This window comes from Sciurus carolinensis, chromosome 10, assembly GCF_902686445.1.
Source record: "Sciurus carolinensis chromosome 10, mSciCar1.2, whole genome shotgun sequence".
NCBI classification, from domain to species: Eukaryota; Metazoa; Chordata; class Mammalia; order Rodentia; family Sciuridae; genus Sciurus; species Sciurus carolinensis.
Genome location: NC_062222.1, coordinates 129638774 through 129664105, shown reverse-complemented (window position 1 = coordinate 129664105; position 25332 = coordinate 129638774). Strand labels below are relative to the sequence as shown.

At 43.5% G+C, this 25332-nt stretch overlaps 1 protein-coding gene across 4 annotated transcripts; it reads left to right on the top strand.

Annotated features, from left to right (window-relative positions):
• Positions 1-3162: 3162 nt before the first annotated feature.
• On the top strand, positions 3163-23985 carry Bst1 (bone marrow stromal cell antigen 1). 4 transcript variants are annotated; one of them, XM_047566878.1, is made up of 9 exons: positions 3163-3387; positions 5355-5481; positions 7200-7335; positions 7858-7940; positions 11245-11321; positions 11752-11844; positions 15723-15809; positions 18322-18381; positions 22685-23985. In XM_047566878.1, exons 1-9 carry the CDS (start codon positions 3194-3196, stop codon positions 22788-22790), a joined length of 963 nt encoding a protein of 320 aa, XP_047422834.1. In that variant the 5' UTR covers positions 3163-3193; the 3' UTR covers positions 22791-23985. The 4 variants fall into 4 exon arrangements, with proteins under 4 accessions (XP_047422834.1, XP_047422836.1, XP_047422835.1 ...); XM_047566880.1 differs by having other exon boundaries at positions 3163-3339; positions 22685-23984; XM_047566879.1 differs by lacking the exon at positions 3163-3387 and adding an exon at positions 3436-3623 and having other exon boundaries at positions 22685-23982.
• Positions 23986-25332: the final 1347 nt, after the last annotated feature.

Below are 25332 nucleotides of genomic sequence, written 5' to 3'. Positions count from 1 at the left end.
GACTTGGGAAAGTTCCTTCTGCCCAGAATTAGGCAGCAGATACAAGATCTCTGTTGGAGGTGAAGCTGCCCAGCCACCAGTGAGCTCAGCTCATGGGCTGTGAGTTTGAGGTTTGATTTTTCCATGACACCACAGGATTCTGGGACCAGCATTCTTAAATAATTAAGAAGTGGTGCATGTGGGGTGTTTGTTACCTTTGATTTTGATGTAATTTCTTGGATTGTAAGTTTATAAGTATTTATTTTTAAATACATCAGTAATTATACATTCATTTAACAATGTTGTTTAATAATGGCTTACAAGATTCCAGAAAATTCATCTGTCAAATATCACCAGCCAGTTCCAGCATAATGCTTGCTTCCTGTGCTGTCATTTAACCTGTGCCTAAGTCCCTGCATCTCCGGAAAACTATTGGTTACATGGAGAGACTTGCTTGCTCAGATTCGGATTTTCTTCACATGCACGAATACTTCAGAAGCGGTAGTGTGTATTTTCCGTTGCTTCATACATCAGGAGAAAGTCATGTTTTGCAAGTGTATTAAGGTATGAAGAACTTCTTTCCTCTACACAGACTCCCCAGCCTGCTCCCACTGATAATCAAGTGAACGTAAGTACAGTGAAAGTAGAATAAACCACCAGGGGAAAGAGGACAGAAGAGATTGCAGCAGCAGAATCTGGGAAGGTAGAAAGGAAGCGACGAAGCAACAGCATGCTGGACATGGAGCTGACAACTAAGCTGACAGCAGGGACGGGGCGTGCAAGCTGAGAGAAAAGTCGGTTGCTGCCATGAACTCCCCAGAGGAAAGCTGGTGCGGGTGGGGGTGGGGCGGCGCCGGAAATCAAAGGGACGGCGGCGGGTGCAAGCGCGCCCTCTGCAGCCCTGTGCAGCCCTGTGCAGCAGCAATTCCTCTCTCGCGACCCAGGACCCAGGCGAAGACAGAACACACTCCCTGCAGAGGCTCTGACCTTGGGGTACTAGGCATCGATGAGGCCAGAAGCTCTAGGTAGATGTGGTGGGACAGGAGAGAGAACTGAAAATCCACATCGTGAGTAGCGAGATCCCCATTGTTGGCATTCAGGCTAACCCCTTCCAGGCAGAATGTCCTAAAGCTCCTCTCTGGGAAAGCCAGACAAGTCTCCTAGTGAGAAAGCACAGTTTCATGCTGCAGGGCAGCCGCCCCTGGACGAACCCTGACAGTGCTTGGAGATGCTTCTAATTAGTGTCTTATGTTTATTTTATGTTTAAAAAAAAAAAACAAAAACAATCAATTAGCCAAGGTCAGACTATTTAATGTGAGAAAATCTCACATTAAATCTAGTCACCAAAATGAAAACTGATAGAAAGGTACTGGAAGGAAGCAGGCATTGGCAGAAGAAACTTTAAAAGAAAGCCAGAAAACCTATACCTGTAGTAACTGCCTCAGAAACATCTATGAAGCAGCAGAGGAGCCGCAAAACAAAATGAAACAAAACAAAGCATACACAAAAATCAAAACGCTCCAAATTTTGACAGTACAAATAAAAAAATCAAGGGAGGAGTTGGAAGATGATAATTTTATATTTAAGAAAGTATAAGAAAAAAGACAAAGGAAAGTAGGAGACAAAAATATGAGAAACTTTGAGACTGGGAAATCTAATTAGGAAGTCATTGTATGAATAATAGGAATTAAAGAGAAAACAAATTGGAGTACAGGAAATTACTGAAAAAAACCAAAAAATTTTCTTAGGATATAAAGATATGAGTTTGCAGACTAAATGGTCCATTGGTTATCTGGCACAATGAAAGAAAACTACCCTCCACCAATTTCATCTCTACAATTTCATGCTCCTGAGAACAAAAAGTCCTAAAAACTTCCAGACACACACACACACATACACACACACACACACACAGAGAGAGAGAGAGAGAGAGAGAGAGAGAGAGAGAGGAGGAGAATGGCTTCTGATTGATTAATTAACAGCAGCAAAGAATGTAGAAACCAACGGAATGCTGTCTTCAAAATCCTAAAGGGAAATGATTTCCCATTTAAAATTTATGTAACCAAATTCTCAGATAAGCAAGAGGGTATAAGAATGATATTTCACCCTATGTGAAAGTGTCAGAAAGTTTAGCTCCTATTATTGTCTAAAGAACCTACTAAAAGATGTGTTCCTAAAACAATGAAGGAGGAAGACATGAGGTCTAGAAAATAGGGCAGCTAACACAGGAGAGAGGGAAGAGTGATCATAACCTGAGCAATAAGCACAGGTTGGAACAGGAAGCTGGACGGCTCAATGAAGAATGTTTCCGGGAAATCCACAAAGGAAGAGAGAAAGAAATCATACACATTCCCTGAAACATTGACTAAGGCTCATGATGAGCACGTTGAGAGATGCACATGTCTTGCAGACAGCTGGACCTTAGTCTTAAGGCACATAAAATGCCAAACTAACACAAGCCAGGAAGGAGGAGGAAGAGACAATTATGGCCTTTAGGTTTATACCAAAGGGAATGTAATCAGAGAGTGGTACAAGCTCAGCCACCGGTAACAGTCACAAGGTCATAATAATGTAAGTGCTGGTGCAGAATTGACTTAAAGTGGTGGTATCCCCCTAGGGGAGGATGAAGGGTGAAAGAGAATGCCTTGAAGTCTGGGGCTAATGCCCAAATCTCCTTTTCCATACTAGGAAGTCAAAAAATAATGTTCAAAACGGAAGCCTAGAAACAGCATGTAAGCATGCTAGTTATGTAAGTGGAAGTAAGTACCAGGAAAAATTATTGAAAATGCCTATCTCTGGAAAGTGGACTTTGACTTGAGGAAGGGCTAAGACAGGAGAATGTGAAGTTTGGTTTAGAAAAAAAGCTTCAGAGTCCATAGCCATCGTTACGGTAAGAGCTGCGGACTTGGCCCTCGACGTGGAGTCCTCTGAATTCCGGCTCTCGGGCACCTGTCAGTAAGGAGGCTGTGGCCTCTGAGAGGTTTGTAAATATACCTGAATTTACTTATCTGTAAAATAAGGATAATCATAAACCTAGCTTGGGAAATGTGAGAAGTAAATGAATAGGCTTGTGGAGTGCTCGGTACATAGTAACGCCTCAATAAACATTGGCTTTTGTGGTTATTATTTCCTGAAAACAAGCAAAACCCATCCATCGACCCTTGGGAAAAAGGACGCCAAAGTTGTTACACAGTTTGGGGCCAGAAGTCTTGTGATGACTGAAGTCCTCTCGCCTATTCTCCACTCTCGCTGCTTCTTTGGGGCTTCAATCTCGAGGACTCTGGCTAAGAACAATAGCCCTGTGCCGGGTGACTCCCAAGCTCTCTCGGTCTTGGTCGGAGCAGCGGAGAAGCGAGGATGGTTGGTGTTAATCGCGCTCCAGTTAAACTCGGAGGAGCCGCCCTGGTGGTAGGAGGGGAAGTGGGAGGAGCCCAGGAGGCCCGAGCTGGAGGAATCCCAGTCCCCTGGATGGCAGCCCGAGGGTGCGCGCCGTGGTGGTTGCCGCTGCTCCAGCTGCTACTGCTGCAGCTGGGGGCGGGCGCGGCGGGCGAGCGGTGGGGCGGGGAGGGCACCAGCCCGCACCTGCAGAGCATCTTCCTGGGCCGCTGCGCCGAGTACAGCTCACTGCTGAGGCCGGAGCTGCGGTGAGCATGGCAGGTGGAGCCGGGGAGAGTCCGAGGTGAAAGCGCCTGGGGAGGGAGAAACAGATCCAGGGTCATGGTGGGGGTGTTAGCGAATCTTGACGTGATAGATGGGTAAGGTTTAGGGCAGGGGCCAGTGTGGAGGGTGGGGGTCTGGAGGTGAGGGACCGGAGTGAGGAGTCTACTGCGAGGGGTGCTCTGTGGTGGGGGTTCCGATCCAGGGTGATCGCGGGGTAAAGGCGAGTTTGGATGTTAGGGAACAGACAAGTGAGGATGGTGGGAACATGAGTTTAAGAGAATCGTTCTATAAAGTGGACCCCCTGTGCTGACTCCCCACGTGCTCTTTTTTTCCAAGAAGCAATTTACCTGCAGCCTTGCCTGGCCTCAGTGGACAGGATATGTCACACTCTTCAGCAAACTACCTTTTCCCTGCAGGAGAAATGCAGGCCCAAGAGAAGGTTGATAAGAGGAGTTATCAAGTTACTCTGAAGGAGGAGACTTGTGCAGATCCTAAAACTCTGGGAGATAAGGGCAGTTCCTCCTACCCATAAAATCTGTAAGAGCGTGTGGTTAAGAATCCAATTAGAACTGTTCAGCATGGGCCAAGGTGACCTAGAGGTGCCATGACAGGGGGGACTTAGACGTCTGATGTCACCCTGCTGTCAGTCAAAAGTCAAGAGGTGGGCCTGGATGGGACTGTCTGGAAACTTCACTGGGGTTCCCAATAAAACTGGAGTGTACGAAAGGCACACTGTCCCTCTCCTCTCTGAGCAGACCTACTCTCTCCCTTGAGAGTGTCCCCTTTCCTTTTTCCCTATCCCTTCAATAAACTCATTCCTGTTACTCTGAGTGACATGTCTGAAATCTTTCTGACCTGGTTGCAAGAATTGAGGTTTGAAGCTGGGCTTTGTGGTGCCTCAGTCTACTGGAAGTTCCCGGCTCTGTAACAGGAGGACAGCCGTTTGCCAGCCAGCTTATGCTCAGCTAGAATCCTCAGACGCCAACCTGAGTCCTTTGGGAATTTCAGATCCTTTCACCAGAGAGGATTTTTCAAGTTTCTCCTTCCCGGTTGGCACACACTTCTTACTGATTTTTGTATCTTCCTGGACCCCTTCTCTTTTGTTTTCATAACAGCTCTTTCTTGTGCCAGCTGTTTTTATTGTGATGTATGTTAGGCAATACGAAAGAGCAGAGAGAAGCCTGAGGAGCATGTGCTATCCACCACCCAACCTCAGAACAGGTGACCAATGTGGTGGGAAGCGTTTTCAAAGCCAGCGTGGCCGGGAGCTGGCCCTGGAGGGCTTACTTTCTGTTTACCAGGGCCTGGAAGCCTTTCATCTCACCTGGGGCTCACTGCTGGATTCACAAGTCCTACCTGCTGGCCTGGCCTCACCTTGTTCCAAGCCCAGGACGTCCTGGCTGCACACTTATGTCTCCATGAACAGGCACCTGAAGCCCAGAGGCTGCATGATTTATTATGATCGTCCTTTTTTAGTTGGTGGTCTTTTCCTCTTGTGAGCCTGGGGTGAGACCATATTCCCTAGCTCTGAGAGACCCGCCAGTGTCAGATTTCTGAATCCGTCACTTGGAGCTGCAACAGTTTGTTGTCTGTTTTGTAGAGCTGGTTCTGTTGTCGGCATGTGACCGATGACTGGTAAAAACTCTGGAGAAATGCAAGTCCTTCACGGCACGTCATGGTGTGTTTTGTTTTTTTTGACTTGTGCTTTTATACAGGGACAAAAACTGCACCGCCATCTGGGAAGCATTTAAAGTGGTGCTGGACAAGGATCCTTGTTCGGTACTCCCCTCGGACTATGACCTCTTCATTGACCTCTCCATGCACTCCATTCCCAGAGACAAGGTAACGCCCTCTGTCTCAGATAAATCCTCACTCTTCCTCTGTGGAGACAGACAAGGTCAGGTACAGGGTCAGCTGGCCCCAGGGTCCTGTGGTGTCACGGAAAAAGCAAGCCACCAACTCAGCCGGTGCACTGAGCTCACTGGCGGCTGGGCAGCTTCACCTCCAACAGAAATCCTGTATCTGCCGCCCAATCCTGTGCAGAAGAGCTTTCCCAAGTCAGTCAGGTAGTGTAGAATCACCACGAATCACCAGAAGACCTCAGAACATTGCCACAGCTTTCACACTGGGCTTCCTCATCTGCCCACCTCTGAATAGCCTCCATCCTAACTGGCCCAATGGCCTGAACCTGGAGTCACACAGAAGACCCTCAAAGTCAGCATCCTTCCAGGAGACCAATCTCTGCTCTCAGTTTGTCCCAATATTGTCTTTATTCAGTAGCAGTTTCTTTAAGAAAACTACCTGTCTATATTTTGTCTGCAGGCTATGGTCTAATAAAATGAAAATAAATGAGGAAGTCTGCATAAAATGCTTGCTTAAAACTACCTGAAATTTAAAGAAAATTGTATACCACTTTTATTTCTGTGACATAATTTTATATATATATATATATATATATATATATATACACACATATATACATATATGTATATGTATTTGGTACCAGGACTTGAAACCAGGGTGCCTAACCACTGAGCCACATCCCCAGCATTTTTTTTTTTTTTTTTTTGAGACTAAGCCCCAGGTTGCTGAGGCTGCCTTTGAACTTATGATGAGATTACAGGATGTGCCACCACACCCAGCTTGACATAATCATTCCTAACCTGAGTTTTCCCTAGTGTATGATTTGTAAAGGCAGGTAGGTAAATGGAACTATGAAGTTCAAAGAGCCAATAGACTGAAAACATGATTTTATAGTATATGTTGTATTTTGAACCTTGTTGCCTCCTTATCAGTAAAAAGGGGAAGCATGGTTTTTGCTTTCCTGTTTCTGATTTGGTGGGCTCACTGATGAACCTGGAAATGATTTGCTGGGCTCCTTCGTGTGCCAGACTTTATACCAAGGGTTAAGGATGCAACTGTGAAAATCAGTCTTCACCTGGGAGACCTTTCAGTCTGGATATAGCATGACTGGACTACTGAGTGTCAGATGAGCCAAAGAGTTGGGGACATCGTCATTTATATTGTGTGGCATGAAAACACTATCGAGAGTGGAAACTATAATGTATTAACGTATACTGTAAGAGTACTGTGCTTCGGGGCAATTTAGAAAAGTGCTTTCTGTGATGGCAAACTGTCCTAATTACAGCTGGGGAAGGAGAGAAAGGACTCATGCTCCCCATTTTCTGGGTGTAGTAACTGAGACAGGGAGATTACACGAGATGACACACCTAGTCAAGACCTTGGTCAAATCACAGTTAGTGTATGACAGGAGCAGGGTCTAATCCAGGTCTCTTGGTCTTTTTCATGCAAGGATCTTACCACATGTACATAATTTTGTACTTGGGAAAGTATTTCATTGTCCTTTGCAGGATAACCTTGAATTAAGGGAGTGGGAATGGGAGAACTCTTTAAATGCATAAAGAGACACAGAAAAGGAAAACTTAGTCATTCTGCAGCAAGTCAGATTTGGGTGAGGGACGTGTTTCCTGCTTGTCTCACTGTGCCTGAGTCATCTGTTGTGATTTTGTTTTGTATTTGTTTGTTTTGTTTTTCCTTAGTCCCTGTTCTGGGAAAATAACCACCTCCTTGTGACTAGCTACTCAGACAACACACGCCGCTTTATGCCTCTGTGCGATGTTCTGTATGGTCGGGTTGGAGATTTCTTGAGCTGGTGTCGACAGAAAAACGGGTCTGGTAAGACACTTGCACCTATGGCATGAGAAGCAGGAGTTCCTGCTTGCTGTGCGTTTGCCACCCACGCCGGATGCTTTCATATGCCTTCATCTCACCGTCCTCTGAGGCAGGCGGTGACAATAATAATTAATAGTAATGATAACAGAAAACACTTCTCTTTTACTAGGTACAAGTTTAAACAGTTCACACATATCAATTCATTTAATCTCTGCAGTAGCTCTGTGAGATCCCTATTTTGACATAAGGGAACTGAGGCACAGCAAGATTAAGGAACATGCTTCTGGGTGTCTGGCTAGCAAGCCACTGTCACTCAGTCTGACTGACAACCCGTGCTCCAACCCAGTGCCATGCTGCCTTCCTCTTCTCATTATCTAGAAGGCAAAACTGAGGATTTAGTGTGGGTAAATGACTTGTGCACATAGTGCAGAATGTGGGCTAAATGTGGAGCTGGCAAATATTGTAAATGAATGGCTTCCCTAATACGATCTTTGAAATGAAATGTGTTTTTTGCTTTTCTCTTAGGACTGGATTACCAGTCCTGTCCTACATCAGAAGATTGTGAGAATAATCCTGTGGATTCCTATTGGAAAAGGGCATCCATGCAGGTAAGTCTGGGATGGATCACAGTGCCTGAGCATATGTGGGCACTTGTGAACACAGAACAGGGGGGCTCAGAGAGGGGACCCCAGGGCAGTACTAACTTTCCTAAGCCTTGCTTACTAACTGACAACATCCGGATTCATTCTCTCTGCTCCACCAAGTTGAAAGCGTTTAAGGAGATAAACTATTTAATGCAGTGTCTGATCAGAGAAAGCACTCGGTAAAAGTTAAGTATAAATGAGGATATTTCATAGCCATTATTATTTCTATTAAATCATGGTTGCTATTAGTATTTCAAATTAATTTGTCTTTATTGTCATGTCTGATGGGATGGATAACCTCTCCTTTATGGAAGACTGTGGTCCTGGGTCTAGATGGAGGGGTTAGAAATATCTACCAACTAATATTAATAGGAGAGGAGATAATAAGAGTCTATAGATAGGGCTGGGATTGTGGCTCAGTGGTAGAGCACTTGCCTAGTGTGTGTGAGGCACTGGGTTTGATTCTCAGCACTGCATGTAAATAAATGAATGAAAAAAAACCAACAACTAAAAATATATATTTAAAAAAGAGTCTGCAGATAAGCTAGAGATATAGAAATGGCCCCCTTAAGCTAGGTCTGTTGCTCATCACCAGGGCTGATGATTGCCTTCAGTAGCTATAAAATGTCAATGATTGTAGTTCACATTCTCTGTCACCAGGCTTAGAATAAAGGTTAGAAATAAAGAGGGACAAGTCTTTAGCTCAGTGTCTGGCAAAGAGCTGCCAACTGTCAGATGTAAGTTACACCGATGAGGAGGCAGGCAGAGATCAGGGTACTTCCACACGCCAGCCCCACCTCCCTTTCGGGAGTATCATGTCTCTTTGAGTCCCATCTTCTACTCTGGGTCTCCAGGTTTCCACTGAATACATTGCTATTTAGGGTAAGGGGCCTTTCGCCAAATCCTCCACCACAGCTGCAGTTGGGAACTAAGCAAAGGGCTCCCTGCAAAGGACACTGTAGGCCCCTGGGCTCTCTAGCCAGCTCCAGTGGGAGAACACTCTTTCCCTCTTCTCACGGCTTCTATCTTGAGCCCTAACTCTACTCAGCTGGTGGTGCCTGCCAGGGCCCCTCAACTATGGAAGGGGATTGTCATAATAACTCAGGGGAGATGTCAGCATTACCTGTAAAGGAGCCATATATTCTACCTGAACGATCTGCTCAACTTCTCCCACTTCCCCCAGTTCTGTGATGGGAAACCAATAACAGTGGTCTCCATTTTTGAGCCCTTAGAATATGCTGGGTAGTTGAAGCATGAGAAGATGCTGTCTAGAACAGTGACGAGGAGAGGACCTGAACCTGAGCCAATAAGAACTCAATAAAAATTGTCGTTGAGTTATTATTATTACTCTTATTTTTGCAATACTAGGGATTCAAACCCATAGCCCAGTGCTTGCTAGGTAAGCTCTCTGTTACTGAGCTACATCCCCAGCCCAAATATTAAGTTATTATTTTAAAAATTCTCATCTGTATAACAGTCTCATGAGGTAGATGTTTTTACAGATAGTAAAAATGAGTTGCATAGAGCTGAAGAGACTTTACTAGAGTTACAGAGGCAATGTATAGGATTAGAAACCAGGCAGTCTAGCAGCGAAGACCAAAGTTTCAACCACTGCATTATATAGCCTCATTGTATCTGTATGTATTTTTAAATGAACTCTTCATTGTTAGTGTGATAGCTGCTTATGACAGAGAATGACAAATTACTGAAAATGTAAGTGAGAATCGTTCCTATTCCTACCACCTAGAGGCAACCTCCCTAACACAGTGGTCATCTGACCTTGGCATCTGAGGATTTAATTTTGCCAGTTAGCACCATTTGAAAGCAATCCAGACACGTGTGACGGACGTGGAGTGTACTGTTGTCATGACACAGCTGTCATGAGGCATCATTTCACTTAGAGCATAAAGCCAGGCCTGTTTATCTCAGTGACACATAATTCACCCTCACTTGTGTTTATTCTAGCACAAACATTTTGGGGAAATTACATGCTCCCAGGGTATTCGGAACTGAAGATTAGGGGGTTTCTCTGGACCTGTTTCTCCCTTGGGGATTACTAGACTTCTGCTTATTTATTTTTAACGTAGCAAAGCTCAGGCCCTATATACCCGATCTTGCATTTTGCTTTGGATATAAACCCTTCCTCTGCTATTGCAAATACATAGCAGACTTTTACTAAGGGCGGGTTATTCTGTCAGATACCAGTATCATGGCTTACATACTATTCTTTTGTGGTTGAGGGTTTTAAATTGGTTCCTCATATTTTGTAATGACAAACATGCTGCATTGCACATCTTTGTGCACCATGCTTATGGTGGTCCTTAGTGTGTGCCAAATATTTCTGACTTGTTTGCTGCACCTGTGGTTTGCATTCCCCTGCTTCTTGGAGTTATTTATGTGTGACTTACGTTGGTCAATGAGATGTGAGAGGGCGTGACCTCTGTGACTACAGGTGGAAGCCTTTAAGACTGGGTCTATAAAAGGGTCCTAGTGGTGCTCACCTGAGATCTGAACCACTGGAGGTAGAATGGGGACAGGAGGATCCTAAGTTTGAGGCCATCAGGGCAGTTTAGTGAAACCTGGCTCAAATAAATTTATGATAAAATAAAATATAAAATAAAATAAAATAATAAAAAATAAACAACACCACAAAAAATAAAATAAATTAAAATGGGCTGAAATGTAGCTCAGTGCTTTCCTAACCTACTCTAGGCTCTGGGTTCAATCTCTAGTATTTCCCCTTCCCCCTCCCCCCAAAAAAATAACAAGAAAGAAAGAAAAAAAGAATGTTCTGTGATTTGCCACCTTCCTTTCTCCCTTCTATGATCAGTGATTTTGCAACTGTGGAGACTTCCGCAGCGAGGCTCTCAGAGTGAGAACACAATAAGCAAAACTCTATGGGCCTGTGATGAACTTGTGGAATGAGCATAAAATAAGTCTTTTTGTGGCTTTAGCCAGTGGGACTTTGATGCAGCATAAGTCAGTTTATTCCAGCTGGTACTGATACTGTGTATGTCATACCATCTTTGTGTATTTCTATCATCCTCTTAGGGTAGAGCCCCAGACCTGAAATTACTGAATCTATGACTTTTTGACATTTGAAAGCAATTCACTTCCCCCAGATAAACCAGTTTGCACCCCTACTAAGCCATGTGAGATATCAAATTTTTGCCCATGTTTGAGAATTGTCAATTTAAAAAAATGTTTATTTCATAGCAGAAAAATGACATGTCTTACTTTGCTCAAAATAATGTTTTTTTCCTTGCAGTATTCAAGAGATAGTTCTGGGGTGATCTACGTCATGCTGAATGGTTCCGAGCCCACGGGAGCCTATCCTGTCAAAGGGTAAGAACTGCAGCACCAACAAGTGCAACAGAGAATGCCAAAATGTTAGCCGTTTTGAATGAAGGCTGAAGAGAATGGTCCTAAAACCCAGTCTAGGGCTTGCTTCTTCAAATTCAGGTCAAGCAAAACAGATGTGTGGCCTGGTGATAGAAGCATGTCTATACAGTTAAGCCATTAATAGCTGATGAATGCATGAATAAGGAACCTAAAAATAAAAGCTGAAAAATAAAGCTACTGAAATGTAATGTATAGATCAACTAACAACTGAAATGCAAAAATATGTTATTTCTTTAGAACTCTAAGAAATGTCCTCCAGGGCTGGGGATGCCCTAGGATCCATCCCAAGCGGTGCAAAAGGAAAGAAGGAAGAAAGAAAGAAGGGAGAGGAGGGAGAGGGAGGAGGGAAAGAAATTTCTTCCCTGTCTCTCAGTTTTTTTGCAGATTTTGAAATTCCATACTTCCAGAAGGATAAAATCACACGAATTGAGATCTGGGTCATGCATGAAATCGGGGGACCCAATGTGTAAGTTATGATGCTGTTGGTGGTGGCAGCTGTGTAAACATGCTTTTCTCTGATATGATATGATCAGGTCTATTTTTAATTTTTAGTTTTGGAGAAATGCCAGTCTCCTCTGTTTCTAACATGGGTAATAGAGAAAGGTAGAGGCTTGACTTCTGGGGAATGCCACTAGCCAGTCTTGAGCCCCCAGAGAAACTCTCCTTTGTCCAGCAGACTCTCAGCCATAGAGCATGGTGTTCCTTTTTGAGTAATTTGGGCAACTTTGGCTAGGCAAGTTTCTTATGCATTTGTGAGGTTCTCCTTCCCGTCATGTAAGCCCCAAAGCCTTCACCAGGGTTTTCAGCACCAAACCAGGGACTCTGCGATGAAGACTTTTTTCTCAGGGAGCAAACATCTCTACAAGCAGATCTCAAATAACTAGGAAGGGAGGTTTTACAGTGCATAGTTTTGGGAACTGGACTTGAGTTTATATGCAGATGCAAGCTTGAACTCGTATTTCCCACCAATGAAGGGCACTCCTGGCACAAACTCAAATGAAAACAGTTGAACCCTTTTGGTTTAGAAACTTGCCAATGAAGCTTCAGCCCATTTAAAGCTAAACAGCCATGATGGAGCTTCCGAGGCAAACTGGGGCCTTGTTCCTCAGAGCATCGATGCTACCTGGAGGAAAGTATTGCCAAATCCAAGGAGTGGGTGTGCCACTGAATGTGTGGTCCAAGAGAACCTCAGCAAATCCCTGTTTTCATCCTCCCAGTACCCTCTAAGACTTACCATATACTGAGTGTTATTTTCTCCTATCTCTTGAGCAACAGATTGCAATAAATTTGCAATCTACTTACGTAAGTTATGCCATATGTCTTTTAGGAAGTATATTGCAATAAATTTGCAAACTACCTATTACATAAATTGTACCAAAATCTGCATTTCCCTTCCCAAAAGACATATTGCACTCATTGTTTCATGAAAAATATGTATTGTTTTTCTTGTTTTCTTGAGAAATTGCTCTTTGTCTGAAAGTTATGCTTGCTTATTGTTTCAGTGACTCTGTTAAAGGAAGCTTGTCCTTTGAACTTACGTTTAGTAAAATTAGGAAATCACAGTTCACTGTCACCTCAGCTTATCGTTTCTATTTCAGGAGAGGTTCCAAAAAGTGTCAGAATGTATGGTTGTACATCTGAGTCACCAGGTAGAGTTGTAAGTCCTGAGCTAAGAAAGAGGGAATCTTGGACTCTTCAGATTTTAGGGAAAACACATGAGGACTATAGATAATAAAATTGTATTGTATTGGGGATTTTTGTTAAATAAGTAGATTTTAGCTACTCCTGTCATGAAGAAGTAATTACTTGAGATGATAGGTATATTAATGTGTTTCAGTATGGTGACAATTATACTAACTCTATATAGCTCATAATGTCACGTGGTAAGCCTCAAATAGCCACAATAAAATTTATTTTAAAATAAACAAATAAAGCCCCAGATAGGCAAAGAACTACAAATGACATGACTAGCACCTAATTGCGTTTGGCGTGGCTTTGGCTACCTTTGTTTCAAGGAACTGTAGAATGACCATTGACTCTTTGTTGCGAGCAGTAAGAGAGGAATCAAGTTTGGTTCCAACAAGTGGATTTTATTCATGCCATGCACACTCAACTCAACATTCCTAATAATAGCAAGTCACAAATACATTGAAGATTCACTCCCTTGTTCACCTAGAGTCCAATCCCCATGGACTTACTCAATGCAACATCTCTTAGCCAAGAAGCTGGTCAGCAAGAACAAGGGAATTCTTCTCAGCCGTAGCCTCTCTTAGCTCCTCGGATGTCTGTGATTGGCTTTATTGTCCAATAAGCCGGAGGCTGGGTGGCAGTCGTTGCGCGGGAGAGGTGATCAGTCATCTGGCCTCAGTGACAATGGTCAGTCAGCAATCAGCGATAATGTGGACAGCAGCCGGGGCAGTCAAGAGACAGAGCGACGTGGAGTCCTCTGGTCACGGTGCTGCTGACAGTTTGCTCCAAAAGTCCAGGGATTTAAGTAGCGATTTTCAGCCCAGTCATGCTCTGGTCTTCATGGATAAAGACCAGAACACGACTAGACTAGGAGCCGCCACTCAAATCATAGATCAAGGTTCATATCGGCATTGTTCAGGAGGGTCATCCTGCCACACAGCAAGTTTGTCACCAGGCACCTTTATTTTAGTTTTACAAGTTCAGGCAAATACCAAATGCAGCTTATTATTACTGCATAACACACGACTACAGCAATTCCCATTATTTCCTTGTCTCATCACACTCCTCTCTGTGCCCAGGCACCCCAGAGCCTCCATGTCACTGCTGACTAAAAATCCCGAGTAGAAGCCTGGCCCAGAGGAGGGCATCGTCCTGACTTTGGAAAAGTTCTGGAGTGATGCCCTGGGCACTCTGCCCTCACTGCTGTGGCCGCTCTGGAGGAAGTTGCAGTGGGGTTGCTCATCTCCGCCCTGCCCTCTGCCTCTCTACCAGCCAGGGTGGGAGGCCGTTTCCCCTCCCTCTTGTTCCTCATAACCCAGGCCTAAAACCACACTGGCGGGGCGTGTCTGCCCTGAGGCCTTTACAATCCATCCCTGCTTAATTGTGACGTGGTGGGGGAGTGGGGGAGAATCACCACGAATGAGAGTGTGGAAAATGGACACTCCCCGCGCTCTGCCGAGGTGTCATTTGCCAGTACACGCGAAGGGCCTGAGACCTTGTTGACAGAGAACTAAAATTCTTTATTTTATTTTATTTATTTATTTTTTTGCGGTGCTGGGGATTGAACCCAGGGCCTTGTGCTTACGAGGCAAGCAGTTTACCAACTGAGCTATATCCCCAGCCCTAAATTCTTAATTTTAGACATGTACGCCGAGGAAACAGATAAAGAAGAATGTGTATGAAAATGAAGTTTCAACAAGGTTTGTTGTAGCATAAAAAGGCAGTGAAATATAGAAATCAACCTAGGTCTTCCAAAGAGGGAACTCACGATATGAACTGTAGTCTGTAAGGGAGGCATGCAGGGATTAAACACACTGTACGTGTATGCATAATGGGATACACGCGCACACACACACACACACACACACACACAGAGACATGGGCTAAATAAAGCAGAACACAAAACACCACGGACAGCAGAGTGTCCTTGCTCTATTGAAAAGCCTTGTGGGAATAAATGCCTCTTAAAAGTCTGTAACTGTGATCCAAGACCCCTAGTGTAGGCTTGAAACTGTAAATTGTGCCCAATCCTATAAATGCCATGTTTTTTTCTGTACATGCATACCTATGATAGGGTTTAATTTTTAAACTAGCTACAGTAAGAGATTAACAACAATAACTAAAAATAGAACGATAACAATACACTGTAATAAGAATGATATCGCTGTGTCTTTCTCGTTGTACCGTACTCATGTCTACAAGATGAGAGAAAAGGGAGTGAATGACGAGGGCATTTGCCACTGGGCGTGGCTGTGACTTTTGCAGTGTGAGGTGTGACAGCAAAACTAGCATCCGTTCTTTTCCCTTCTTCACAATTGCATGGTGGGAAGGTCACTCCTAGGTAGCTCTGAGCAACCTCCACATAGGACTTTTTTCTTTGCTTATTAAGTTGAGAACTTTCACCTTTTCACTTGAAGCACTTCCCAGCTTCTCTTTGGTTACACCAAAATGGCCCAGTGTTGGGTCTTGAGAGCATCCGCTACCGGGTTTACGGGAAGCAGCACTTTTGAACTAGAGACTTCCTCATATTCCCTCTGAGAGGAAAGTATCTGAGAGCACACTGTCGAAAGAAATTTTATTTAACTTAGGAACAGCTTCTTTCTCCTCCTCCTCCTGTATTTATTTATTTTTAAAATATATGGTGTTATGTTTTAGGGAATCCTGTGGAGAGGGCAGTGTGAAGATCCTGGAAGAGAGGCTGGAGGCCATGGGGTTCCAGTACAGCTGCATCAACGATTACCTGTAGGTGGCGCTGTGTATCATCCCGTGCACCCTCAAAGGTGGGGGTGTTGAAAGGTTCCAGGCTTCACCTCTGAATGCCAGGCGATGGTCTTCTGGGTTGCTTCTGGAAGTGGCCCTGGGGAGCACCTTCTGACCAGGGTGTCGTCTGAGCCCCTCCCTCTTCTCAGAGTCCATTTGAATGACAATCAAAGGACATTATCCTTTGCCCATTTCTGTTTTCCTCCTCCCCTTGTTTACTGTACGGTGAGGAAAGGATAAAGGATCCTGGTTCCTGTGTGTCTGGATTCCTGGGAGTTCTTGTCCATAATAGGTGTGAAGGCGGGAGTTGGTTTTAGATTTTTACAGACAGACGCTTCACCAGAGTCCAGTGGAGACAAAGAGTAGCTACCATTTATTGAATAGTTATGGACCAGACTCTTTATCTCGTACTCAGGTGTCACTTCCTGCTCCTGAGACATTGAGAGAAGTGCAGCTGAAACCCTGGGGGTTGTAGGTCCTGCTTCCCGGGACTCAGAATCCCTGTCCCCACTGCTCTCTGCCTCAGCGTCTAAGGGAACAGACGGGCTGGCTCTTTGGGTCTGGATTCCAATACCGGAAGGACTCGGTGGCTTTCTTGAGGAGGTCCCCCAGAAGAGAGAGGGGACCTCAACTTGACCCTGGCAGGTTCTTTTTTTTTTGTAGTACCCGGGTTTGAACCCAGGGGCACTTAACCATGAGCCACATCCCCAGCCCTTTTTTATTTTGAGACAAGGTCCTGCTAAGTTGATTAGGGCCATGCTAAGTTGCTGAGGCTGGCTTTGAACTTGTGATCCTCCTCCCTCAGCCTCCTGAGTTGCTGGGGTTACAGGCATGCCACTCTGCCAGGCCCTAGCAGTTTCTTGATGTACAGTGAAGAAGGAATTTCGGGATGCATCAGAGAGAGGCACAAGCAGAGATTTTTTTCAGGAAAGTAAGGAGTGCACACTCAAAGGGACAGAGCGAGGTGTGCTTTTGGGGTCTCAGACTCTTCTTCTAAAGGTGTTTTGTAAATGGTGACTGTGAGAGGTGTGTGGGGTAACATCAGCCTGGTGGACCGGATCCTTTGGCTCACAGAGCACAGGGCAGGCCACGGTGGTCTGGTTCTTTTTAGGGTTAAAATTATTTAGTTAATAGATGGTGCATGAAGCGCACCCATATCATGAGCTTCTAATAATCTCTCTATGCTTCATTTAATTAGTCTAAAAAATGCACTGAGTAAGCTGGCAGGTACACAGGCACTAAATAACTGTGCTCACGAGGCTCTAGGATTTATGGGTCTTTCAAATGTTCAGGGGAAATAGGCCTGGGGAGCGCAGGCAAGGGGGTGTCCAACCTTCTTCCCAAAGCACTGATTAGGAGTCTTTCCCAAACAAAGTCGTACATGTGTGTAGACAGGTTACAAACTCAGGCTCTGGAGTCAGCCAGCAAGGTTCAAGTTCAGTCCTCTAATTCACTCCTGCGAGAACTTGGGTAAGTCACTGTCATCAGCTTTCTGTAAATTGGGGCTGAAAATCCTCCCAACTCCATTTGGTTGTTTTAGGATTAAGTGACAGGATCTATGTAACAAACAGTCAAATTTCTTGATACACAGTAAGTGCTCAATAAGTACTAGCTTGCTGATCCCTTTGAGGAGGAAAAATTCTGTCCCAGTTATTTGTATTTTCATTATGGTGCCAAAACCATGTTGGTTATTTTTGCTTACAAGGAGGTACAGTGGCACATGTTTATTTTATTTATTTATTTATTTTTTGTGGTGCTGGGGATCGAACCCAGGGCCTTGTGCTTGCAAGGCAAGCACTCTACCGACTGAGCTATCTCCCCAGCCACATCAATGTTCATTGCTGCTCAATTCACCATAGCCAGATTGTGGAACCAACCTAGATGTCCTTCAGTTGATGAATGGATAAAGAAACTGTGGCATATATATACAATGGAATATTACTCCGCCATAAAGAATGATAAAATTATGGCATTTGAAGGCAAATGGATGAAATTGGAGAATATCATGCTAAATGAGATAAGCCAATCTCAAAAAACTAAAGGATGAATGATCTTGCTGATAAGCGGATGAGGACATATAATTGGGGGTGGGAGGGGTTAGCGTTAGGGTTAGGGTTAGGTTTAGGATTAGGGTTAAGGAGGGTGGTAAGAATGGATTAAGGAAGGACTGTATAGAGGGAAAAGAGGGGTGGGGGGAAGGGAAAAAAATAACAGAATGAATCAAACAACATTACACTGTGTAAATTTATGATTACACAAATGGTATGGTATGCCTTGACTCCATGTACAAATAGAGAAACAACATGTATCCCATTTGTTTACAATAAAAAAAAAATATATATATATATATTTTAGAAACAAAAAAAAATAAATAAGTACTAGCTAATATTTTAAAAAGGAAGACTTTGTATCTCCAGAACTGTTCAGGTATATCGTGTTTGAAGGATGGAAGTTATATAAATGGTTCCTAAAATCTTATTTTTTCTTTCCGTAGACCAGTGAAGCTCTTAAAGTGCGTGGACCATAGCACTCATCCTGACTGTGCCTTAAATTCGTGAGTAGACGTCTAAATTCAAATCGCCTTTCTTTTTCAGATAACCTCTCCCTAGCATTACAGAACACAGGTGAATTGCATTATGGTCCTATCCCACCCTGACCTGTGTGACTGCAGGGTGAGGTTTATTCTTCTGCACCTGCCTCACCTCCTCAGTCTCTCTGGGCTTCCAGGCTGGTGCAGGTTTGAGAGATATCTGTCAGACTCCTCCCAGGACCTGCCCCAGACTCCTCCCAGGGCCTGCCCTAGACTCCTCCCAGGGCCTGCCCTAGACTCCTCCCAGGACCTGCCCCAGACTCCTCCCAGGGCCTGCCCCAGAGGTGGCTCCACATGATCCCCTGCTCCAGCAGCACTTTCTTCTGCAGAAATTCTAGGAGTGAGGCAGCAGAAGGACCTTTTAACATTTATTTCTTAATCCTAATTAAAATTCTTATTAAATTTTTTGGAAATTTATATGTGTGTATATATAAGACAAAATTCAACCCTTATGAAAGAAAGGGTTGAGAAAGCCTCTCGGTTTACCTACCCCAAGGTGACCACTGCTTCTAGAGTCTTGTGGGTCCTTTTAGAGAATTGTGTGCCCATATGGGTACACACACACACACACACACACACACACACACACACACCTTATACCAGTCTTATGCTCTTATACCAGTCGAAATAAATCATGACATACATAAGATCTGTTTTTCACTTAACAGTATATTCAGGAGTTGTTTCCATGTGTTTTTAAAACATAAGTTTTATTTTATATATTTGAAGTTTGCAACATGATGTTATGGGAAACATAGAAAAACAGTGACTAATGTCAAGCTGATTAACACGTCCGTCATCTCACATTGTTACTTCTTTGTGATAAGAGCAGCTAAAATCTACTTAACAAAAATCCCCGATACGAAGCAATTTTGATACTGCATGAATATCCTTTCCCAACACCTGCTGTGGTTACTGCGGTTTCCTTCTTTCTTCCTGCATGTTGGTTCACTGCAGCATTGTTTATACCGGTCAAGATGTGAAAACAACCTGGATGTCCACTGATGGATAAAGAAAACATTTATGGCTGGGCATGGTGGTGCACATCTGTAATTCCAGTGGCTTGGTAAGCTGAGGCAGGAGGATTGTGAGTTCAAAGCCAGCCTCAGCAAATGCAAGGTGCTAAGCAACTCAGTGAGACCCTGTCTATATAAAATACAAAATTGTGATAGGGATGTGGCTCAGTGGTCAAGTGCATATAAATTCAGTGGAACATTATTCAGCCTTAAAAAAGGAAATTGTGGGGCTGAGGATGTACTTCAGTTGGTAAAGGATTATCTCTCATGCACAAGGCCCTGGGTTCAATCCCTAGTGCCACGTGTGCACATGGGCACACCCACACGTGGAGAGATCTTGCCATTTGCCACAGCATGGAAGAACCTGGAGGACATTATGCTAAGTGAAATAAGTCAGATGCAGAAAGAAAAATATTGCATGATCTCATCTCTATGCGCAATAGCAATTAAAAAGAAGGAATGGAGATACAGCTGAGGGACAGCACTTGCCTAGCACACATGAGGCCCTGGGTTCAATCCCAGGTACCTCAAAACAAAATAAAACAAAACCAAAAAACTGAAATACATGCAGACAGAAGATCTCCACATTTTTGATAAAGCTGCCTCAATCTTTTCACAGTTCCTCATGGGTGTACCTTGTGCAAGTGTGATTTTTTTAACCTCAGTGCCCATGAATGACATTTAGATTATTTTCAGTCACGACCCCTTATCAGCAGTGACTAAGAGGAAGTGCTCTTGGCCCATCTCCTTCCACAATTACTCGATGCACAGCGCTAACGGCAGCAGACATAGACATAAGCTTGCTCATTGGCTTGTTTCTGGTTTGGTCTTATTTTCATCCACATGTCTTTGTTTTTTGTACAAAAAGCAATCAATCCTGCTGGAGATTTCCTCACTTAATGGTGCAAGGCACCCTCTTTTCAGTTGGTTCAGACCAATCTTTCAGCGGCTGCAGAATATTCTGTTGAATGACCCCATTGCCAGTTATTTAATCCTTCCCCGGTCATAGGCTGCCACAAGCGTCCGGGTGCACACTCCGCAGGCAGGGTAGGGGACTGTAGATCTTTTGCCTCTGTTTGGGCCTTTCTTGCAGTGATTGTTGGCAGGTCTGTTTTTAACAGTTCTGCCCATTTCCTTCCAATGTGAAGAATGAAACCCTCTTTCACTCTTTGCCAAGTTTTCTCCACTTTGGTTGCCTTAGCAGGAATTTTACAAATTTCTTTTTCAAACCTTTTTAGCACTGGTAGATAATAGATGAAACAGGAACTCCAAATAGCAAATGGACAAGAATAATGTAATAAAAATTAAAAAGGTATGATTTCTGCCTCAACTTCTTTGACATACCTTAAGAAAAAATAGCAAAAAAAAAAAAAAAAAAAAAAAAAAAAAGCCTTTTTAAAAGATGTTATTCAATGCCTGATAGCACTGCAGAATTACTGGAGTGCTTTGGGAAAACAATTTGACAATATGTGACCAGAATTATGGAAATCCTCCGGATCTCTGACCTATGTCAGACTTTGGGAGTGCTTTCAGTACCCTATTCTAAAGAAAGGAATGGATAAGTAAAAAAGCAATAAAAATGTGGTAAGTTTAGGGACAATTTGTGTTTGGCATTTAATTTATTTGCAAAACTTTAGAGAATGTGGCATATAAGAACAACTGTTGGATTAACCCTGTGATCCTGATATATATGTAACTATTAAGTCACTGATTTTAGACTTGAAATTTGTAGTTAAAAGTTATAAGACAGTTCAATTAAAATTTTAACCATTATTGGAATATGTAAAAGAAACAAGATTAAATTTTATACATTTATTAGGTTTACTAGGACCAAATATTTGAGAAGACTTTGCTTTTACAAAACTTATAAAATATTTGAAAAGAATATGTAATATTTAAAAACTTGAGTGTAAAATATCTTAATACAAAATAACTTGAGTTAAAAACATTCAAGGTAATTAACAAAGTGTGAAGTGCCAATAAAAGCTGTCAGAGCTCAGAAGGCTTTTAAATAGAAAGATACTATTCAAGAATTAAATAGAAGAGTGTATAAGAAAACCAGTCTTTGAGATTTATAAATTTCATAGCAAGAATTAAGTTTTAAACCCAAAGTAACTGCAAATAACTCTACTCTCATGTACAGCCTCACATCAACAAGAATAGCTTGTGAAGCTAAAATTTGACAAACTCATGCACAGAACATACACACAAACATATAAAGCAAAGGAAAACAAAACCATTGTTTCTATTTGTGAATAGTAACCATAGGAATGGGTCTGAAAAGACAAATCCACGCTGCTAACTCTAGTTACTTATAGGAAAAGAGCACCAATTGGAGAAAGTTGACGGGAGGGTCTCATTATTACTGTGCTTAGTAATACTGTATTAGTAAGTACTGTGTTAGTATTTCATTTTCTAAAAAATAAAACTAAATGTATTCTCGTAATGATTAATTATTCAAAAGTGAAGATTACCAAGTCTGGAACTTGAACTGAATCTAAGTTCAAAAGTGCAACTGTAGAAAACGTCCAGCAGGAGGAGCCCGACACAAGGTCGTGGTGATACTTCAGTGAAAAGAGGCAACGTTGAAACAGGGTCAGGAATTTTTCCCCCCCAAGACTGGGTCTCTGAGTTAGGAATTTTAAAGGATCCAGCTACTAGTACAGAGTCATTATGTTTCATAATTTTAAATAATTACCTTTTGACTGATTTAAAAGAATTCAGGATTCTGTTTTAAAACAACCTAGAGGTCAGACTCCAATTTTATGAACAGGGTCTATATTTTGACGGGTCCCTCTCTCAGTGTCTGTAGGTCAGGGCCGGGTTTACTCTGTCAGTTAAACTCTGGTGATGTAGTGTAACGTCTCTCGGTGAGGAACTTTGCAAACGCTATGATACATCCACGCAACATGAATTCATGCACGGGGGAAATGAACCGGTTGCAGGTGCTCCAGTATGGAAGGATGTCCATGGCGTTAGGGAGCTAGGTGGAGGAAGCGAGTTACAAATTTCGTGGGCTTAAAGGGTGTGTGTGTCTGTATGTGTGCTTCACATTCCTGGAAGGACAACCCAAATTATCAATGGCAGTTTTCTCTGGAAAGTGGGAATAAGGAGACTAAGAGACTTTTTCTTTTCACTTCATAAACTTTCTGTTCTGCCTAAAACTTTCTACAGAATGCAAGTGCATTTTTGAAAGCAGATGTGAAAACATCAACACTGACATTTTTTTTCTATTTCTTTTCAATTTTCAGGGCAGCAGCATCTACTCAAAGAGAAGTTCCATCTCTTTATGCAGAGCCGAGTACCAGCCTTATCATTCCTTTCTTGGTGGCTATGGCCTTAGGTTCTCAAATGTAACTGGAGACTCGACTGTGCTGTCCTTAAGAGCCCCAGGCCCTGCACCTACCCTTACATGGTCCCTGTCCCTGCTCTGCCCGCCTGAGTGATACCGCTGTCTAGACACTTATTTCTGGGAAAGTCTCTACCAGCCTGAGATAGCATTTCAAGGCCACTTATGCTCAGTATTCCAGAGGCAAGACATTAATCAAGTTCTATTTAGCAGGTTAAATCTGCTGCACTGGCATTAAAGCAAGTTTTCATTTTGTTATTATAAAAAATAAATAATAAATAAAATGATACAAAACATTGAGACCGGGGCTGTTATACAATCATATATAATCAAACATATTTAGACAGTTCTAATAGAATTGAATTTCATATTTTGTGTGTGTTCTTACACCTCCAGAAATGCATGTGTGTTGGTAGCTTGAGATGTATGTATACTATGTAAGTGTGTGTGTGTATATATATATGTCTGATTTGCAAAGATTTATGGGTGAAGATGTTTATGTAATGATTACTTATAGTAAATTAACAAACCCAAATGTCCAATAATGTTTACATTTTTATTCAGCTCTTAGGCCTGCTTATAGAAGGTATCATATGCCCATAGAACAGAATATCATCAAACAAGTAAAAGCGTGTTCACTAACCCAACTGCCCTTGTCCTGCTGAGTGCATACATTAACTGCTGTCCATCTCCACCGTGGAATACTGCTCAGCAATAGAGAGAAACCAGCTGCTGACGTGTGTGACGATGCGGATGAAACTCAAAGGCTCATGCTGAGGGAAAGAAGCCCGACCTATAGGCTACATGCTGAATGAGTCTCTTTATATGGTTTTCTAGAACAGGCAAAGCTCTAGGAAGGGAGAGCAGATCAGCATTGCCAGGGTTAGTGGCAGGAGGTGGCTCAGGACTAAGGGAGGGGCTGACTAAGGGGGCAGTGGGAAGTGAACACCCCGCTGTTCTGTGTCTCGACTGTGGTGGTTTGTTAGGTGAATCTGTGTATTTCTCAAACTCTTAGAGGTGCACATCAAAAAGAGTCCATCTCACGGTACATAAATTAAAAAGGTTTCCAAAGAACATTTAATCACATAGGAAAATGTTAACAGCAAAGGCAGGAGATAGGATCTGAGAATTTATCTTATGATCCAGTTATCTAAAATATAATAGAACTCTTAACAAATTATGTTGTGAGTGTGTTTGTATGAACTACGGATATTGTAAATGAATGGAAGAAAAGGAAGGAAATCACAAGGCCGAGGAGAGAGACGTCTCTCTGACAGTGGTCTTATAAGTGACTCTACTTTTACCTTTGACTTTTTGTATTTTCCAATGAATATTCATTACTTTTATCATCAGAAAGAGATACACACACACCTCATTTATGTGTAGCGATTTGACCCAACACATTTCCAGGAGAGACAAACAGCTCAAAGCTTGCAACAGGCTCCTCTCCCCATCTGGCCTGAAGCGGGCAGGTGCCCATGCAGCTCCCTGATGCCGATGCAGGGGGGCAGCAGTGCCAGGGGAGCTCGTCGCCCTCCTGGAGGGGCCTCTGAGCCCCTTCGGAGAATGGGCGAGCCGCCCCGGCCGCTGGCCACCGCAGTGCCTCTCCCGACAGCAGAGCAGGGACCCTGCCCTGCCCACCCCACCTCCCCCACCCGTCAGCCCCACTACGCCACCTTTGTGGATGCTTGAGCAAATACTCTGAGGCGGGGACACTGGCCAGCTCCACGCTCATTGCACAGAGCACATATTTACAGTTCAGCCTTGTGACAACGTGGAGCTCACCTGGTTGTGCTGGTCAGGCCTCAGTCTCTCTCCCTGGAAATGATGCAACAGCTTTCTAACTAGTGTCCTCAGCCGTCCATCGCTGTCCTGATTTCTCCTCATTTCCCACCAACACTGCTGCCTTCGGGAGCCTACCTGCAGATCTGTCCTGTCCCCTGTGCCCAAGGCAGGGGTTGTCCCTCCTTTGGCAGGAAAGGCCATTGCCAATGGCTGTGGTCTGAATATGGTTTGCCTTCCTGGACTCAGGCAGGCATTTAATCCTCAAAGTCTTAGGTTAATATGTCAAGAGGGTGGAAACTTCATCTGCCTGTTGTATTTAGAGGTGGGGCCTTTGGAAGTGGTTAGAGTAGATTGATTAGGTCAGTTGGGTGGAGGCCCCGTGATTGAATCCTGGTGGCTGTCAAAGGAGAGGAAGAGACAACACAGACATAAGAATGATACATACACATTCCCATTATGACAGGATGTATACCCGTGGGGCCCCTGCTGGAGTCTGTCCCATGCCCAAAGAGCACCTCATGCCTTAAAGACTGTGAGCCTGAATAAACCTCTTTTCTTTATTAAATAGCCTGCCTCAGTTGTTTTGTTACATTAATAAAAAAACCGCTAATATACCACTATTTGCTTCCACCCTCATCACTATCATAGTGACTGTAGCCGCCATTTATCGAGCTATGTGATTTGCTTTCTGACTTTCATGCCCAGCATGCTCCCAGGCACTGGGCAGAACAGAGATTCCTACCTCTACACCAGGACCCTCGGGAG

Coding starts and splice junctions, on each gene's coding strand:
- Bst1 (XM_047566878.1), top strand. CDS start 3,194: ATGACTGAAGTCCTCTCGCCTATTCTCCACTCTCGCTGCTTCTTTGGG. Junction 3,388..5,354: donor TCGGAGGAGCCGCCCTGGTG/GTAGGAGGGGAA, acceptor GCTTTTATACAG/GGACAAAAACTGCACCGCCA. Junction 5,482..7,199: donor ACTCCATTCCCAGAGACAAG/GTAACGCCCTCT, acceptor GTTTTTCCTTAG/TCCCTGTTCTGGGAAAATAA.